This window comes from Moschus berezovskii, chromosome 7 (assembly GCF_049115385.1).
Source record: "Moschus berezovskii isolate FMDL1 chromosome 7, NW_MosBer_1.0, whole genome shotgun sequence".
NCBI classification, from domain to species: domain Eukaryota; kingdom Metazoa; phylum Chordata; class Mammalia; order Artiodactyla; family Moschidae; genus Moschus; species Moschus berezovskii.
In genome coordinates, this window is record NC_142466.1 from 52,579,774 (window position 1) to 52,598,423 (window position 18,650).

The 18,650-nt window shown below is 45.1% G+C and overlaps 1 protein-coding gene across 5 annotated transcripts in view; it reads left to right on the forward strand.

Moving 5' to 3' along the window:
• Positions 1 to 17,420, forward strand: part of ENTREP1 (endosomal transmembrane epsin interactor 1) — a 73,330-nt gene extending 55,910 nt beyond the window's left edge. For all 5 annotated transcript variants that reach the window (XM_088837924.1, XM_055428362.2, XM_055428363.2 and 2 more), the window contains 7 exons: positions 529 to 636; positions 770 to 903; positions 8,276 to 8,405; positions 8,578 to 8,656; positions 10,443 to 10,595; positions 12,817 to 13,109; positions 16,551 to 17,420. In XM_088837924.1, the coding sequence (XP_088694050.1) occupies positions 529 to 636; positions 770 to 903; positions 8,276 to 8,405; positions 8,578 to 8,656; positions 10,443 to 10,595; positions 12,817 to 13,109; positions 16,551 to 16,754 (1,101 nt within the window). In that variant the 3' untranslated portion in view covers positions 16,755 to 17,420. The remainder of the gene's footprint in view (positions 1 to 528; positions 637 to 769; positions 904 to 8,275; positions 8,406 to 8,577; positions 8,657 to 10,442; positions 10,596 to 12,816; positions 13,110 to 16,550) is intronic.
• Positions 17,421 to 18,650: the final 1,230 nt, after the last annotated feature.

Below are 18,650 nucleotides of genomic sequence, written 5' to 3' on the forward strand. Positions count from 1 at the left end.
ATGTGTTTAGAGGAGACAAGCCCTGTTTACACTCGGGCTGGCCTGCTCCCTGTGTTGTGCTAGCTGGTTCCCCGGGGCAGCTCTGCCAGTGGTGCCTGAAATAGAATCTGTGGCCACCAATGAAGGAGCATGTTGTCCTGGTGGGAGGCTGCGGGAGCATGGAGGTTGGGGCTCACTATCACTGGGGACACCAACTTTAGAAGGGAAATTCAGTACCTTCCTGGAAGAGACGTTTCCAGACAAGATTCTGATGCAAAAAGAAATATGGTAATATGTCTACCCGGGACAAGAAGCTTCTAAGATAAGGGTTTAAAATTAAGACGTACACACTGTTGTGTGACAGTCTTATTAATAGCCAGCATTTGTTTGGCACCTAGCATGAGCCAAACACCATATAAGCCCTTTACATGCATTTTCACATTAGTATTGGCCTCCTAGGATAGTGTTGTTATTTTTTGAAAGTTTTTATGTTGCATTCTGGTCATCAGTTTTGAGATACTCAGATGCGTCATTGTTTCCTGGTTCCAGAAAGTCCTTTTCACCCTGTGTGCCTTGAATGCCCTGACCACCACCGTCTGCTTGGTGGCGGCCGCCCTTCGCTACCTCCAGATCTTTGCAGCCAGAAGATCCTGCATCGTAAGTCCATACAAGGTGGCAACCTATCAGTGACGCCGCTGAACCCACACTCAGATCTTTTTGTGTCATCTGTTGCCTTTCTCCCTGAGCCTTTGTAGCAAAGGCTGTTGACTAACAGATGCTGTTTAATTAGGATGAATCCCAGATTTCTGCGGAAGAAGTGGAGGAACACAGACGCATCCCAGACCCTGATGACTTCGTGCCACCAGTGCCTCCCCCTTCCTATTTTGCCACGTTTTACTCGTGCACACCCCGGATGAACCGCAGGTATCCTCCCTTAGTACCCCTACCCATCCTCTCAGTTTTGAGGCTCAAGGGTCAGAACTCACAGCGTGAGCTCTGACTTCTCTCCAGAATCTAGGCATTGTGTTATTTTCCAGGATCTTCTGTTTTTTTTTTTTTTTTTTCCTTCTCTCCTTTTTGGTCTGACACATTACATGAAACCAAAGAAAAGTCAAGCATTGACCTAAGGATATAGTTTTTCAATTAGCTTCCCAGGAAAACTGACACCTAGTGAGATAACCACTGTAATTTGACATGATTGAGAACTGCTGTTACCCTGGAAACACTCTCACTTGGGCCAAATCGATATTCATTGTAACACCATCAGCAGGTCTTGAAATCATGAAATTCTTCCCAGCCATTAAAAAAAGATTAATTATTAATCACATCTTGGTCTAGGAAAAAAAAGACACCATGTTTATGTTCCTTTTCAAATTCTAGCTCAAAATTTTATCGTCTGTTTCTTAAATCTCTAAAATCATCATCTGTAGAACAAAATGCCACATGCATTCATTTGGTTGTTAGCCACTTGTAGAATTGTACCTTTCTAAAAATTAAAATGGAGAAGGAAACGGTACCCACTCCAGTATTCTTGCCTGGAGAATCCCATGGACGGAGAAGCCTGGTAGGCTACAGTCCACGGGGTCACAAAGAGTCGGACATGACTGAGCGACGGAACGGAAAAATTAAAAAGACTTCATTTATTCATTCAACAAACATTTAATCCATGTTCTGCTGCTTACTAGTCACTGTACTGGGTTATTGATATTCAAAATGAGTTATGCTGATTTCCTCCCCCTAACAAGGAGCTCACAGTCTAGGTCATTAAAACTGAGTGTTGAAAGGATCATAATAGTACTCAGAAGGAGGTTTTGCATGCAGGAGGGGGGCTACCTAACCTGGAATGATGGGTAGGCTGTGGAGAGATTGAAGGAAGAGTCAGCTCATTAGGGTTGGCCTCCCTCCTGTATGAAGCGATGCTCTTAGTCTGAATGTAAAGGATAAAGCACACCTATATTTAAACTTCTAAAAGAAAAGCATTATCAGTGGATAATGTTTTCCATATCCCGTAGGTTTTAAGACTCTGTATTTTTGTTATCTTTCTGTAATGATGTTGTTTTTAAATGCCATGTACTCAATGAGTGATATAAACACATTGTAAATTTCAGTTTTCTAATAAAAAATTAAAAAAAAAAAAGAAAAGCATAGAATTCTATAAGAAAGACTAGTGTCTTTCCATTGCTATTGACAGGGCCAGGAATTTCTACTTTTAACCCTGAGGTACACGTGGAGAGTTGTCAAATTTGGTGTCAGGCTTGGGGTTTTTGGAAATCTATTTCCTAGTGCTCAGGACAGCCACATGTGATTTTCAAAGAGGTCACTAGTGGCAGCTCCCACTCAGATGCTGTTCACGTTCTTTTCCATGATTTACCTTCCTGACTTTCCCTCAGAATAAAATCTAAACCCTGCTGCAGACCCTCCCCTGCTCACCCTCCTCAGTGGAAGCAGAGATGACCGAAAAGCTGGAGGAGGTGTCAGCTGGCTGCCAGATGGCCCCAGGGGACAGCTCAGCCTCCCTGTTGTACAGGGCCTGGTAAACTGGAATTTTGAAACTTCAGGGGCCAGGATGACTTCTGTAGTCTTTTTGGAAACGAACCAAGAATTACGGAGGCCAGAGGGACATAACAACAAAACACATATTCTTTATGTACTATAGGACACATTTGCTAAAAACCTTAGCCCAGTGTCAGGGTGTCTACAGAGGGCACATTGAAGGACAGTGACGTGCCTGTTATTTCATGGGATGAGGAGAGAAATGCCCTCTTTATGGAGAATTCCTTGGCTCTCTGAGGTTGTGGGTAAGCACTTGGCTGACCTAAGTGGAGGCGACAGATGGATTTAATTTCCTGCAGTGGCAGAAAGGGAAAGTGACTCGTGGGTTTAGAAGCTGTGCTGACCCATGGGCTCTCCCGCTCCAGCCTTCCCTTCTCCTCTCTTTCCTTTCTCTTCTCTGCACCTCCATGGCATGCTTACCAGTGTGGGGCTTTGAGGATCTTGATGCATCTCTGGACTTGCCCATCTGAGTCCTGAGCCACCCCCTGGCCAAATCTGAGTTGGAAGAAGATGGGCAAGCTTCTCATCAAGGGCTTTACCAACCAGAACTTCCTGAGAGGAACGTGGGGGAGGGTGTAAGGCAGAATACCCTTGAGATCTAAAGTATATACCTGGAGCCCTAGCTCATAACTCCAATGGGCAGACACCCTCATTTTCAGAAATTCCCCTAATATCTGAGTGCAGCCCACTTTTCTTGTTTAACCTTTTATGTATTTTTTAATAATTGAAGTTGGCTTACAATATTATATTAGTTTCAGGTGTTGTTGTTGTTTAGTCACTAAATCATGTCTGACTCTTTGCGACCCTCTAGACTAGCCTGCCAGGCTCCTTTGTCAATGGGATTTCCCAGGCAAGAATACCAGAGGGGGTTGCCATTTCTTCCCCCAGGGGATTGTCCCAACCCAGGGATTGAACCCGAGTCTTTTGTCTCCTGCATTGGCAGGCAGTCTTTACCACCGAGCCACCAGGAAGCCCATTTTCAGGTGTGCAACATAGTGATGCAGTATTTTTTTTTCTTTTTATGTTAATTGGAGGCTAATTATGTTACAATATTGTGGTGGTTTTGCCATACATTCACATGAATCAGCCATGGGTGTACATGTGTTCCCCATCCTGACCCTCCCCATCCCATCTCTCAGGGTCATCCCAGGATTCAGTATTTTTATAGCTTATACTCCATTTAAAGTTATTACAAAACAATGGCTATATTTTTCTGGACTACACGATAGATCCTGTTGCTTATCAATTTTATACATAGTACTTTGTATCTCTTAATCCTATGCCCCTTGCCCACTTTTCTTTTTAAAATGGCTAAATGTATTCACTTTTAGATACATTTTCTCTCAGAGATATTTTAAATTTGACCGACTTTGCTAGGTTTCAGTATAAATCAACTTCATAGGCACTAGCTATATAAACCCAATTGATAATTTTCTTTCTTATAAGCCTACTTCCCTGGTGGCTCAGACAGTAAAGCATCTGCCTGCAATGTGGGAGACCCAGGTTCAATCCCTGGGTCTGGGAAGATCACCTGGAGAAGGAAATGGCAACCCACTCCAGTACTCTTGCTTGGAAAATCCCATGGCCGGAGGAGCCTGGTGGGCTACAGTCCATGAGGTCCCAAAGAGTTGGACACAACCAAGCGACTTCACTTTCTTATAAGCAGACAGGCAAGAATGTTTGCGTTAATATTTCTACAAACAGTTATGCTAAGAGTTTTTATGCAACAGAGGCTCTCCATTTCCTGTGAGGTTTTATGACCTCTCAGAAGAGGTTTATTTATTTAACTTCTATAAATACAACCATTCTATGCATTGGTATCTCCTTGAGAAAGGACTTCTTAGGTTACTGTCATAAACAGAAGCCTGATTGCAGTTAAGGCTTCTATTCAAAGATGGTTATCTACTTTGTGAATCAATTTGTCAGTACAGAAGGGGACTGTGTACCCCCATCTCCTCAGGGAGTCTCCTAGTCTCAGAAATTGGCTTGAGCCAGGAGTCAAAAAGGAGTCTCTAACCTATTTCACGAGTGTGGATCTAACTGTACTGTGGGGATGTTTCCTGCTAGAGAAAACTAAAAATGAGGGCCTGGGAATCAGGTTGGTTTGGGCATTTCGGCCCACCCATTTCCTTTACAAATGAGCTTCAAAACCCAAGCTCAAGTGGAGCTGGGCTGCACCAGGGCTGGGCGCTGTGCTCAGCTGTTGTTGGGCTGAGTACCCCTGCCTCACTCCCCTTCCAAAACATGCCCCGTGGAAGAGCCAAACTTTCCCAGTACACAGGGGAGGGTCATTTTTTGGTCTCGGTCATGTTAGTTGCTTCATCAGCCTCAGATCAGGTCCTGTTTGTAGTATCAAAGCAGAACATATTTTCCATGATCCTTTTGGGTTTCCTGTTCATCTTCAGATCTCATGGGCATGAACCAACAAAGGTTTCCTGGAGACGTTGGGATGAATTTGCATCAACCTGGATTTTGGAGTTTCTTAAAAAGGTCACCCCTGGGTGGGTCTCTTAACCATTTCGGAGCTCAGTTTCTTCATTCACCTGCCTTGTCACATGGCTCCTGAACTTGTTATGAGATAATGGGCTAAAAAAAAAATCTTTCTAAAAACAAAAGCTGAGACCATGTTCTACCATTGTTAGTTGCGTGGTTTAAAATGTTGTTGGCATGTGTCTTACTCTTAGGAAACATTTGGCCCCTAATCCTTGTTGTTATTTGGTCACTTCAGTTGTGTCCGACTCTTTGCAACCCTGTGGACTGTAGCCCTCCAGTCTCCTCTGTCCATGGGAATTCTCCAGGCAAGAATACTGGAGTGGGTTGCCATTCCCTTCTCCAGGGGCTTTTCCCGATTCAGGGCTCAAACCCGTGTGTCTTTTGTCTCCTGCATTGGCATGTGGGTTCTTTACCATTAGCACCACTTAGGAAGCCCCAGCCCCTAATCTTACCCAGCCTTATCAGGTAGCAGTTGTCTAAAGACACTCATTCTCAATAAAAGTTTGATCACCTTTCCCATATATAACAGGGTTTTGATTTCAGCCACTATAGATTTCATCCACCATAATCCGTTTCCTTTAGCAGCAGTCTCAATCCTGGCTGGGCCCTGGAACTCCTGGGAACACTGACAGCCTGTCGTAGGCAACTAGGGCAGAAGTTCTAGAGGTAGGGCCTGGGCCACACCCAGTGTAGGAATGCCCCTAGGTGATTCTTCTCTGCAGCTGGGTTGAGCACCACAGGGCTCAGGAACAAAAGGTGCAGAAGAGAGCAGACCCATTTCCTTCTGTGGATCTTTATTTACCAAACGTGTACAAGTGAAAAGTTGCTTAATAGGGAGGGAACTTACCTTCTGCATCAGCTCTAGCAGCATCTTCCATCTACATGAGGCTTTTCCGGTCATATAATAACCACCATAGAAGCCGTTCATTTTGTGGTCCCGTCTTCCCCTCAGTTTTCCTTCTTGAAGAGATTCTGCAGTAGGTCAGATCTAAAGTGGAGCCTGTTCCTCCCACTTCTTGACCCTAAGCAAGCCCTCTCTTCTGTAGGATCACACAGGCAGCCACTGGACTGGAAATAGGAAACAAACAGCATCAGAGCTAACAGACAAACCTGGGGGCTGAACTTTCCAGGCGAGGACACCGCAGTGAAGAAACGCATGGACACTTGGCTGGGTGGGACTGACCTGGGTTTGTAAGTGCTAGAAAGATGCTTATGGGGTTATGCTAATTAACGATTGAAGACTGGACCTCTGGAGAGGACAGGCGTGCATAGGTCTCAGTGAGTAAGGCACGTTGCCTTGTTCGTTGGTCAGGAGTCTCCAGTCAGGCCCAGGAAGAGTCTGGATTCCCGGAGTCACTTGGTGCTTACAGTTCTTAATTGGCTTCGGCTGGAACAGAGAGTTGGTGTGAAACCCATGGGCAAGTCCAGCTCTAAGGAAGAAGAATATCCCTTTCTTGACAACTTTACCAGGACCCCTCCCAGCCAGGCCAGGAAGCGGCCATTCCTAAAGGTTCTGCTCATGGAATATGCCCCGTGTTAGGCACTGAGCCCACATGCATCCCTGCCTGGGGTGTCAGCGTGTGACCTTCTCCTTCCCTCTCGGGTAAAACAGGGCTGAGGGTCTTGCTTCTGACCCAGAGATGCGGGAAAAAAGGGGAACACTTTCTCTCTTTTTCATTCAGGCTACAGAAGTGTCATCCTTCTAAATCCCAGACTTCCTGAAGTTTTATTGTTAGGAAGACAGAATATCAGATCTTTTTCAATTTTTTTTTCTTCCTCCAATTGCATTTTTGTAAATAGGCACAAATAAAACAATCATAAATGCAGAGAGCACCTTTATAAAAACAGAACAGACAGTCCCCTGCAGGCAACTGGCTCTAGAATTTGTCTTTTCCTCAATCTCCTTTAGTTTATGTCCATTATCGCATTTCAAGAGCATATGTTAAGCTTTTGCTGTTATCTCTTTTTGTCATTCTCCAACACTTCATGGCTTGAGTACGGTTTTTTTGGTCTTCTCTTTTTTGTATTTTTAAATTGTGATATAATTGGCATATAACATGATGTTAGTTTTAGGTGGACCTGTAAGTAATGATTCAATACTTTATATATTGTGAAATGATCACCACAGTAAGTCTAGTTAACACTCATCACTGCATATAATTACAAGTTTCTGTTTCTTGTAATGAAAACTTTTAAGACCTACTCTTCTAGCACCTATCAAGTATACCATGCAGTATTATTGACTGTGATCACCATGCCTTGAATTACATCCCCAGGACTTATTTACATGTTTTATAACTGGAAGCTATCACAATGTATAAACTTCCATATATTTTTAACTGTTATTTTCAAGTTTAGGTTCTTTGTTATCTAGACAATTTGTATGTGTGTGTGTTTGTGTAATTTTCTATGAATGCTGGCAGAAAATCTTGTGCGTTTTTGGTTTTTATTTTTTGATCTCAAAGGACAAAAGGCATAGTACCTAGCATGTAGCAAGCACTCCATCAGTGTTTGTTGAATGCCAACCTTTAGGAAGAGACAGTGATTCCCTCAGCGGCATGCTACTTTTTCTCTGAGCTGTGACATTGTTTGCTTTTTTGTGTGTGTGTTCATTGTTTTAAATATTTATTTAACAAATAGTGAGTTTCTACCATTAATCGGACATTAGGAAAACACAGGCAAGAAACTTTTGTCATGTACTAATGTAAAAAAAAAAAACAACTAAATAATTGAGTTTCTCTGAATCCTTAGTTTTGTTTTTTTTTTAATTGAGATGAAATTCATATAACATGAAATTAACCATTTGGAAGTATACAATTCAATGGCATTTAGTACATTCACAATGTGGTGCAACCATCAGCTCCATCTAGTTCTAAAGCATTTTCACCTACAAGGAGACCTTGTATCCATTAAGCTGTCACCCCCATTCTGTCCTTTCCCCAATCCCCTGGGCAACCACAAATTTGCTTTCTCTCTTATGAATTGCTGTTCCCTTTTTGACTAGTGGATTTAAAAGGAATGATGGTATTACATTTTCTATGTTGTCCCTTGCCTAAGAATTCTGGGCACTCCATCAGAGAGCAGCTTAGCTGATTATCCTCCTGCTCCTGGACCAGGAGGTTGTAGCATGGAGGGGCGAGGGGTTTTTCCCATTGTCAGTGGATAATGCTGCAGAGTCAATGGCCAGCATCTAGAGTCACCACCATCAACAGCCAAAGCAAGCTTTCTGATGCCAAGATACTCTTCCTAGGATGGTTGGTTCTGATGTTATTCCACTGCCACATATCTATGGAGCACGAATCAAAGGAGTGGAAGTGTTCTGTCCTCTGGACCCCCCACCTCCCTATGAAGCTGTGGTGAGCCAGACAGACCAGCAGCAGGTACTGTCCGTGGAGTTTCTCTTTGGTACATTGATGGCAAGTAGGAAAAACAGCTGCAGAGAACAGGGTGGGAGAGGGACCATGTCTTGTAGATGTTTGTAAGAAGTTCACTTTACTCCAGATGATGGTTGAGTTGACTATCAACAAATAACCCTTTTCCCTTGTGATGCAGGGATCTTCATTCCAAATGCCAGAAGGATCAGAAGTTGCCACCAGCCCATTGGAACCTATCTCCATGCCCGGGATTCAAGGTAATAAATACATTATTGCTGCCCAGACTCATGATTCAGTAGATTAAGAATGATATCAATAATGATCCATATGATATTTTGTTGGAGGTCAGATATTCTTGGAGCAGATGGTTCAAGCTACATTCTTTCTTCCAAATGTAAAAGCATTATCAACTCCTTAGGGCTTACAAGTAGGAGATAATATATGAACAGAAATAAAGATATCATTATTATAATAATGATAACCTGAATAACCAGGCTATTTTCAGAAATGGATTTCAGAGTTTAACTTGGCGTTCTTTTTTTCAAAGATTTTTATCTATTTTTTTTTTAACATTCAAAACATTTTGTATTGGGGTACACCAATTAACAATGGTTTGATAGTTTCAGGTGAACAGCGAAGGGACTCAGCCGTACATATACATGTATCCTTTCTCCCCCAAATCCCCCTCCCACACAGGCTGGCACATAACACTGAGCAGAGTTCCGTGTGCTATACAGCAGGTCTTTGTTGGTTATCCGTGTTAAATACAGCAGTACATACATGATCTTCCTTAAGTCCCTAGCTGTCTTTTCCCTGCTGACAACGTAAGTTTGTTTTCTAAGTCAAGGAGTCTATTTCTGTTTTGTGAGGAAGTTCATCTGTATCGTTTCTTTTTTGATTCCACATAGAAGGGATGGCGTATGCTGTTTCTCCTTCTCTGTCTGACTGACTTCACTCAGTATGACACTCTCTAGGTCCATAGTTTGGCATTCTTTTATTTTTTGATCTAAGATATTTTTTCTCCCGTTAAGATGCGCTCTTTTAAAGGGACAAAGAGAGTTTCGTCTATTGCAGAGTGATTCGCTCATTTGTAACCCAGGACCCAGGTCATGCTGCCTTCACATGTACTGAGTACCAATTCCCAATTCTCCATGAAATACTAGAGTCAGTTTACACTTATCCTTGTAGCTTAAGGGCACATTGTTACCGCTTTCTCTCTTTGGAGAGGTTTTAAATGGCCCAGAGAATTGTCCACAGGATAAAATTGCAGATGGTGATAAATAATGGATTAACTCTTAGCTATTTTAGACAGAGGTGATTTTTCAGCAGCAACATTCGGAATAGGTTTCTGCTCTGTTCACCTTCCATCTTAAGTAGAATTATGAAGCAGGGTTCTGTTTCCTAAGTATGTTTTTAATCCTTCCATTTCTTAAAAAGAGTTTCCCAGAGTACTGCTCAGGCTCACAATGATGGGATTTTATTTTCCTGAGCAGCAGTCATCCAATTTCTGAGTGGTTTGACTGATTCGTTTAGTGGCCACTAGCTCTTTAACTTGGCTTCCCAGGAGTTTCACAGCTCAGTCCAGAGACACTTCCTCTGCCTGCATTTGGCCTGCAGCCCCAGGGCAGCCGTACACCTCACCTGTACACCTCACCTGTACCGGTATTTCCTTCCACCTAATCAAGCTCAGCCTGAATAGTCAGAAAGGGGAAATGGCAGGGACCTTTCCAGTGCCACAGCAGCATGCTTCACTGGAGAAGATTCTAAGCACCTTTTTAGATTTGGGCATGGCTTGTTTTTCTGCTCTTGGTTTTAAAGTTTTTTGTTTGTTTGTTTTAGGTGTGGAAGGTTAGTTTGGGGAGGCAGCATTTCCCATAGTGCTGCCAAATAAAAATGTTCTGGGCCCATAGCCTAAGTAAATATCATTAACTGGACTATCCTTGTCCCAGCAGGTTGGGGCTCACAGGTGTTTCCTGCCCAACATTTTGAAGGCTCTAGCTGGTGACATAATTTCTGTTTCTTCTCTTAAAAAAAAAAAATCAGGTGGCGATATTCCTACCACACCTGGAGAAGATAGCGCATCCATACCAACTCCCAGCACAAACCAGCTGTATCCGGCAAGGAGCTGGAGAGCCCTCCGACCCCTGAGGACAAGATCCAAGAGTGATCCTGTGCTACATCATTCTGCTGAGAGAGGTGATGCCATCCCCCAGGCTCTCCGCAGGGCACTGTGCTTACTTGCCTATAGGTGCTGAGTGGCTGTGGCCACCCAAGGCTCTATGGTTCAAGACAGAGCTTGGAGGGGGGCTATGAGGTCTTGGCAAAATAACAAATTCTGCATGCATCTTAGGGATAGATATCTCCACATCTTTTCAGGCTGGTAGGAATTTTTCTCGTCAAGTCCGTATCTAGCATTTGGTTGCATGTGATACTGTGTGGTACCCCATGAAGAAGGCAGTGAAACCTAGATCTGATTCCTTAGATGCTCAGTCTCATGGGAACAAATATTCTCTCTCCAGGAAAAAGTCACAGGAGTGTTATTTCCCCCCTTTTTCTATAATTTGACACTAAGTGTCTTTTTATTGTGTATGAGTAGGTTGAATTATTTAAATCTGACCTTGCTGTGAGGACTTTGGATGGAGTGAAAGTCACACTCCATTTCCCTCCCTTTCTGTTCTCAGTTTGTGTATAGATGGTATTTGAATAATTTTAATACTCAGAAATTTTTAAAAACTTGAAATAATCTTGAATCTTCTTTTCTGAATATATGACTACCTGAACATCTCCAAATACTTCTTCATTGTAGAAAATTATTTAAAAAAATAAGGAAAGAAAGGAAGAAAATGAAAATCTTCTGTAATCCCAGTAACACAGGCTTCTTTCGGTGACCTCTTCTAACCAGTGACCTGTGCCCTCTTCAAGCGCTGTGCAAATACAGCTTTGCAAACCCTCTGGCCCTGCTCTGCCCTGGGCCCCACGTCACCCCTAGTTGGGTTCCGTCCCTCTGACAGCATGTGTTGTTTGCCACAGCTCTGAACTGACCATGTGGGAGCCAGAGAGAACACTCCTCCTGTCTCTCCAGTGGCTTCTGAGCGGGGAGGAGGCCTGCCTGGGACTGAGCACCCTCTGCCCCCCAGCAGGCCCCGGCAGCTCCCCAGACCCGTCCTCTGCCCACCTGGCAAGCTGAGGACTCGAGATGGCCACCTGCAGTTTCCACGGGAACTCGGCCGTCTGCGCAGCTTAGTCTGCACGTCTTTCTAGAACCTGCTCCCCTTCTGCAGCACTGCAGGGGCGAGGCGACATGTGTTTACCTGTTGGAGCCTCTGTGGTGGAGGGACCAGGCCGCCTTCGAGTGACAGCACAGTGCCTGACTGTCTTCCTCACACGAGGGTCTGTAGTGAGTGGTCCCGGAAGACTCATATCCTCTGTGCTGTGCATGTGGCAGCCAAGGAAGATGGCTGCCCTCCCCTATTTAGAACGCCTCGTACCTTTCTCCAGTGGAAAAGGAGTGTTCCCCTGCCTCTACCTGTTCTCCCAGCCCCTGCCTCCTTTCTTCCTTGAATATCTAAACTGCTGCATATCAGACCTCCATAGACTGAAAATCTCCAGTGTCGTGTCCACTGAAGGCTGCTGGCTGGCTTGTGAACACGTGGAGACCAGGCCTGACTTCACTGCACCCTCCTGCCGGTGCAGTAATGTCCTGCCAGTCCTTATACCCTTGCTGAAGCAGGTAGTTGTGGAAATTAGAGCCTGTGGTGGATTTCCCAGGCCTGCTGTGGACTTTCAGAATGACGTGTGCTGATCTAGATTTCTGCACTAGATTTGTCTTTCTGTAACAGTCAGCCATCGTGCCACCGCCAGCCATGCTGTGACGTCGATACTGTAAGTCAGGACAGTGCTCCCCAGGATGTTTAGGACAAAGGTACAGTCAGTGTGAGCAGAGCGTTCCATTCATCCCACAAGTCTCATCTCTCCTGGGCCTCTCTCCTTCAGTGGCTTCTTCATCCTGCCCTCTGGAATGTTCTTCCTTTGGTCAACCATGTTTTTTCTGCCTGTGTAAACCATCCCCATATATTGGTCATCACCCCATGAAACCATTGTTCCATTATGATATGCATTCTGGATGCTCTTCTCCATCAGCTATATTTACCCTGATGGTTATTTTTTTATGTGGCACAATAAAATATTTGGGGGACGTGTCCTATTGAAGTTACACTTCAGGGAACAAGCTCGTGTCACAGTCACTGGGTTTTTCTTTCTTTCCTCTTCCTTCTGCAAGAGGAAAAGCAGGGCATGCATGACTGTTGGCACCTGTCACAAGCTTTCCACTTGGAGGTTCATGGTCTGTACTGTTTCAGGTGCAGATGTGTTCACAGGACTTGGCCAACAGACACATGTTATTTGTCTCTGTCCACAGCCGTCCCCGTGCTCAGCTGTGAGGCTGCGACTCAGACTGAGGGAAGGCTGGACTTGGCTGCAGTGACCTTGAGGAGAAGGTTGAGGTCCCGAGCTTCAAGATTCAGACCAAGGTCTTTGATAGACTACAAGTCTTACATGGACACCAAACTGCTGGTGGCGAGGTTCCTGGAGCAGTCCTCCTGCACCATGACCCCGGACATCCATGAACTTGTAGAAAACATCAAATCTGTGCTGAAGTCTGATGAGGAGCACATGGAGGAAGCTATCACGAGTGCCAGTTTTCTAGAACAGGTAGTTTTATTATTGATATCAGGCATAAGTCAGACAACTCGTTTCCATAGCAGCTGAAGCAGCTTCTCTGGTTTCCTGCCCAGGGCACAGGAAGTCCATGGTCACCGTTTCAAGGGGAATGGGCTGTATTAAGGGGTTAGGAGGTCTGGGGAGGGAGAGGAAGAAGCAGACCTGCTCTCTTTTCGGGAGTGGTGACTTTTCCACAGCCTTCTTGGCCCAAGAGAAGAGAATACGATTTTCCTGGAAAAAAAAAGAAAGGGAGCAGCCTGGGATGAAAGCAAGGGCTCTGTGGAGTGCAGAGTATGATCGACATTCCATTTCCTAAGTTGAAAGTTTCCCTTGATCTAGCATGTTTTTTCAGCCCTTTGACAATGATGGAAATACATGAATTTTAATACTGACAAGATTCTGGGGGCTGGTCACGTTCCCATGGAATGTTTGGCAAGATTACCTAAACTGATAGACTTAAAGGAATAAGCACCTTTTCCTTTGCAGGGATCAAAAACCACATAGCAATCCCCAAACACGTTGCAGGTGAAAAGATAAAACTGGACCTGTAAATATCCCACTTGGGTGTCAGGTTTCTCATCTGGAAGGTGAAGGGTTGGATTCGGTGGTCACACACCCGCATTTCTGAGTGAATGGGATTTGCCCCTGATGAGAAGTCAGAATGGTCACAGCTTCCCTCACTCATCTCTTTCAAAAGCAGTGTTTGCCTTTGGACATTTGCTCTGTTCCTCTGTGTCTGGGGTGCCCATTGGAGACCTCAATGAATAGTGGCTCATAGGTGTTACTTGGCTGTGTTTGAGGGTGTTACATGCCCATCAAATTCTTCTTTTTTATATAATTTTATTTATTTCTTTTTGGCTCTGTAGGGTCTTCATTGCTGTGCGTGGACTTTGTCTAGTTGCATCAGACGGGGCTATTCTCTAGTTGTTGTGCTTGGGCATCTCATCGTGGTGGCTTCTCTTGTCGGGGAGTATGAGTTCTAGGTCTCACGGGCTCTAGTAGTTTCGGCACATGGGCTTCTGCAGTTGTGGTTCCTGGGCTCTAGAGCACAGGGTCAAGAGTTGTGATGCACTGGCATAGTTGCTCCATGGCATGTGGGATCCTCCTGGATCTGAGACTGAACCCGTTTCTCCTGCATTGGCAGACGGAGTCTTTACCACTGAGCCACCAGGGAAGCCCCCACATACTTCTTGAGTGGAGTTGGCCTTATTCTCAGGGTCATTGCCAGCTACTGTTTCCCTGGGTATGTTTTTGAGGCAGACTGAACAAATCCCCATCTCAGTTTCTTCTCTGTTCTCTTTCCCACCTGCTGGCCTCTTATAGAAGACAAATTCTGTGCCATCGGTCTGGGATTGTGGGGAGTAGGAGAGCAGTTGTGTGAAGAGGTACAGGAACCATGGACTCTCTTGTTGTTTGCTTTCTAAACAAATGGTCAACCAGTGGTCCTAGGTCAGCTCCAGCTGGTTGCCTGTGTAGAAGAGAGATTTCTATCTGCATGTCCCTGCTCTACTCCAGATGTCACTCCCTGCCCCCTTCCTTGTGTTCAGCCCCAGTTGCCTGATAAACGGAAGCAGGTGTTCGGAGCTGCCAAGTTCTGGTGAGGCGAGAGCTAGAGTGTCTGAGGAGCTGTTGGTCTGGACCTTCTGCAAAGTGTTGCTTGATGGAAGATGGCTTTGAGGAGAAAGAACAGACATTGATAGCTTTTTTGATTGATTTTACTGATAGCTCAGCAGGTGCTATCACTGTAAATGTTTGCTAGGTCTTCCTGTGCAGACTGGGTCAAACTTCAGGTACAAGGTTATTATAAGAGACTTTGTGCCACCTGCTGGGGCTTCCAGAACTGAACCCCAGTAGTCAGGTGTCATAAGGCCACACCACTCCTTGGAGAGAAGGATGCAGGGACAAGGGGAAGGGAGCTTTTACTACTGACTCTGCTTAGCTTTGCACTTTTTCTCCTTCTCTAGTAGTACTGAAACGTGTTATTTTTTTAAAGATTTTTTTTGATGTGGACCATTTTTAAAGTCTTTATTGAATTTGTTACAGTATTGCTTCTTCGTTTATGTTCTGCTTTTTTTGGCAAGGAGGTATGTGAGATCTTAGCTGCCTGACCAGAGATGAACCTGTACCCCCAGCATTGGAAGGTGAAATCTTAACCACTGGACCACCAGAAAGTCCCTGGAATGTGTTTTTATATATCCATTTACATTTTTACCAATATCAAAACCACTTGTCCTAACTTGCCAAGTAATAATAGTAGACATCTATGAATGTTAGACTTTTCTTCTTAGTCAGGAAACAGCTATAGAGTCAAATATAATAATAGAGTATTGGAAAAATTTAATGTCCCGTATTTTGGGGGAATTAAACTTTTAATGACCTTAGAATCTCTGAATGGTGCAAACTAAATGAAAGTGATCCCAATGATTGTTCTGTGATATTAGATGGTAATAAAGCACTTGAGTTTTCTCCAAGGTGCTTACAGCAACATATCATACAGACATGACTGTGTAATTTTGAAAATTTGACGGTTCTCCCCTTATTAGTCTCAACTGGATCAGAGATTGCCCATTTTTGCCTTTATATGGTATATTTAGAAGGTATGTGTGTGCTACCTTGCAAAATAGATAATAGATCTAGCAGTAGAAACACTCTTAAGAGTTATTAATAAATGGTTCTAGTTATCATGTTTTTCATTGAAGTGTTATCAGATCAATTAGAAACACATTGGTTTAAGTTGACATAAACCTAACCAGACCAGTGGTTGTAAAATTTGCAGGTATAGCGGTATCGCCTTGTGATACACTTATAATGATACAGATGCCCACACCTTTTCCAGACTCCCCTGTCAGAACTGCTATGGGGGAGCAGGGATTCTATGTTTCTGACAAGCTCCCCTCCTCTCCAGTGGTGTGCAGACCCAGTGAGAATCACCGGGAAATTGGAACAAAAGGTGATAAGAAGAATGCTAAATATAAAGCAGGAAGTTTCAGTAGATAAGTCAATAAGTGTGGCAGGCCTACTGTTGAAATAATAGAAAATTGGGGGAATTTCTTAGGAACTTCAAAAAAGAAGCAGTATGTTGAAAGACTCTTTGGAATTTCAAGTGGGTTCCACTTTGGGAAAACACCCTTTTCTCTTCCCCAAGGCAACTAAAATCATGTCCAACTCTCTGGGACACCATGGACTGTAGCCCACTAGGCTTTTCTTTCTATGGGACTTCCAGACAAGAATACTGGAGTAGGTTGCCATTTTCTTCTCCAGGGGATCTTCCCAATCTGAGATCAAACATGCGTCTCCTGCTTGGCAGGCAGATTCTTTACCACTGAGCCTCCTGCCCCAAACTGAACATTACCTGGGTGGATATTGGAGGCAGGTCTGAGGACCACATCAGGTAAAGTTTAACCTCTTGTCACCCTGTTTATTCTCCCAAAGATCATGGCCCCGATGCAGCCCAGCACTTCCAGGGCCCTGGTGCTGCCCTCGCGGAAACAGCCTGGCCTGCTGCACCTGCGGAGCTGCGGAGATCTGAGCACCTTCGTCCCTGTGGGGAGGCCCCCGGCCGAGAGGAGGCCCCGGCGAGCTGAGGCCGAAAGGCCACACAGCCTCATCGGTGTCATCCGAGAGACTGTCCTGTGAGGCTGCAGGGCCAGGGCTCCTAAGGAGCAGGAAGACAGGTGGGCCCTGGAAGGCAGGGAGCCTCTTGAGGGGACGGGTTCCCTGTCTGTTTCCTGACTGGGAGTTAGGGTGCCCTTCTGGCTTCTCTTCAGAAAGAGAGGGGCACTCCGGAGAACATTTATTCCTGCTCCTGGGCTCCCGGGGTTCTCCTTTCTGCTGGCTGCAGGCCCTTGACGGGGGAATGACAAGTTCTTCCGGCCCATTTATCTTTTGGATACACCGAGTGGGAGACTGTGAATGAAGCCCAAAGCTCCTCTGCCCGGGCCCGCCCTGCTATGGGCAGCAGTGGCTCCGGATTCGGTGCCTGCTGTACCCCTCACGATTCTTTTCTGCACTGAGCTCTTGCCTTCTCTGGAAGGGCAGATGTGCTGGCTGCTATGTATTTGCTGCCAAGTGAGAGTGGAACTGGCTCAGAAGCAGGGTGATGGACCCCGATATTCTGTGATCGTCGAGCCTCGTGTTCGATCACTTTCAAATCACATTCTCTTAGGGATAACAGGAAACTTGTTTGGTGACAAATTTTGATGAAAGAAATTTGGGAGAGAATTCTTGTTGATTCCATTTATTCATGCTTGCAAAACTAGAGATAGCTAAGGCAGAACTGAGAATAAAAATGTTTACCTTGGACCTCCAGGCTCACTGTGTAATATTTGTTTATGTGTAGGTGGCCAGGCCTTATCTTTACGGTGGGTTTGGGACTTGGAGCAGTGGTGGTCAGGTGGGTAGGTCTGGGCAGGCCACCAAATCAGCTTAATCCCAAAAGCACCCAAGCTCCTTGGGTAACAGTGCTTCCTTCATCCATTCAGCCAGTGCTTGGCTTCATAGAGCTGCCTTCTCCTGGGGCTATGAGCAAGAAATCAGTAAGGTGATTATAGGTTGAGGATTAGTGCAAAGAAGGAAGGGGGCTATTAGAGAGGGCTTCTTTGAGGAATAACATTTGAGCTGGACTTGACTTTGAGGGTCAGGGAAGAGTGTTTGAGGTGCAGGGAACAGCCAGTGGAAGGACCCCCAGTACTAGAGACCATGGTGACTGCAGCCCATAGCGAGGGGAGAGGCAGGAAGAGCTTCAGGCTGGATTTTTTGCTAACAGTGAGGTATGATGGAAGAGTTTGCAGCAGAAGAGTACATATTATATTTCAGATGATCACCATGCCATGTGTAGACTGGTTTAGGGCAGGATATGGGATAAGGTGGCATTGAGGAGCTAAACACAGAGGCTGTACACTGAGGCTGGTTGACCCTTCTGGGCACTACCTGGGCTTGAGGTACTGTGCTGGGGGCTTTACAGGCTCATGTCACCCTCACAGCAGCCTAAGAGATGGAAGCTGTGATTGTCCCCATTTTACAGATGAGGAAAATGAGGTTCAATAATCCAGAAGTTAAGTGCTAGAGATGCCACCCAAGTCAATCATCTCTAGGAAGCACTCTGTTCCTTGATCTCCCAAACAGGAGCAGTTTGCCATTTCATGTTTCTATGAGAGAGTGGTTGCTGAGACTTCTAGTCTGGTTTGTGAAAGCACAGATTCCCCCTGTTCCAAGCCAACAAGCCAGGCCAGAGTGGAAACTGGGATGTGGTCATGGGACTGAGTTAAAAAGAGGGAAGAGATTGGAGGCATGGAGCTGGGGTGGAAAGTGGGCTGTAGCAGCAGACCTGGAGGAGAGGGAGAGATGAGGGGCTGTAACCAGGGTGGGATCTGGCCTACTTTCCTGGGGCGAGCTGTGTTTATAGAGGAGGTTTATAGGGGCTTTCCAGAATTACAGTTTCTCCCTTCTCATCTGCTTGTGCCCAGGCACTGAATTCCCCATGCAAGTGAGCAGTCTTTCCTGGAAGCCCTCACTGTCAGCATCGTAGCTGGG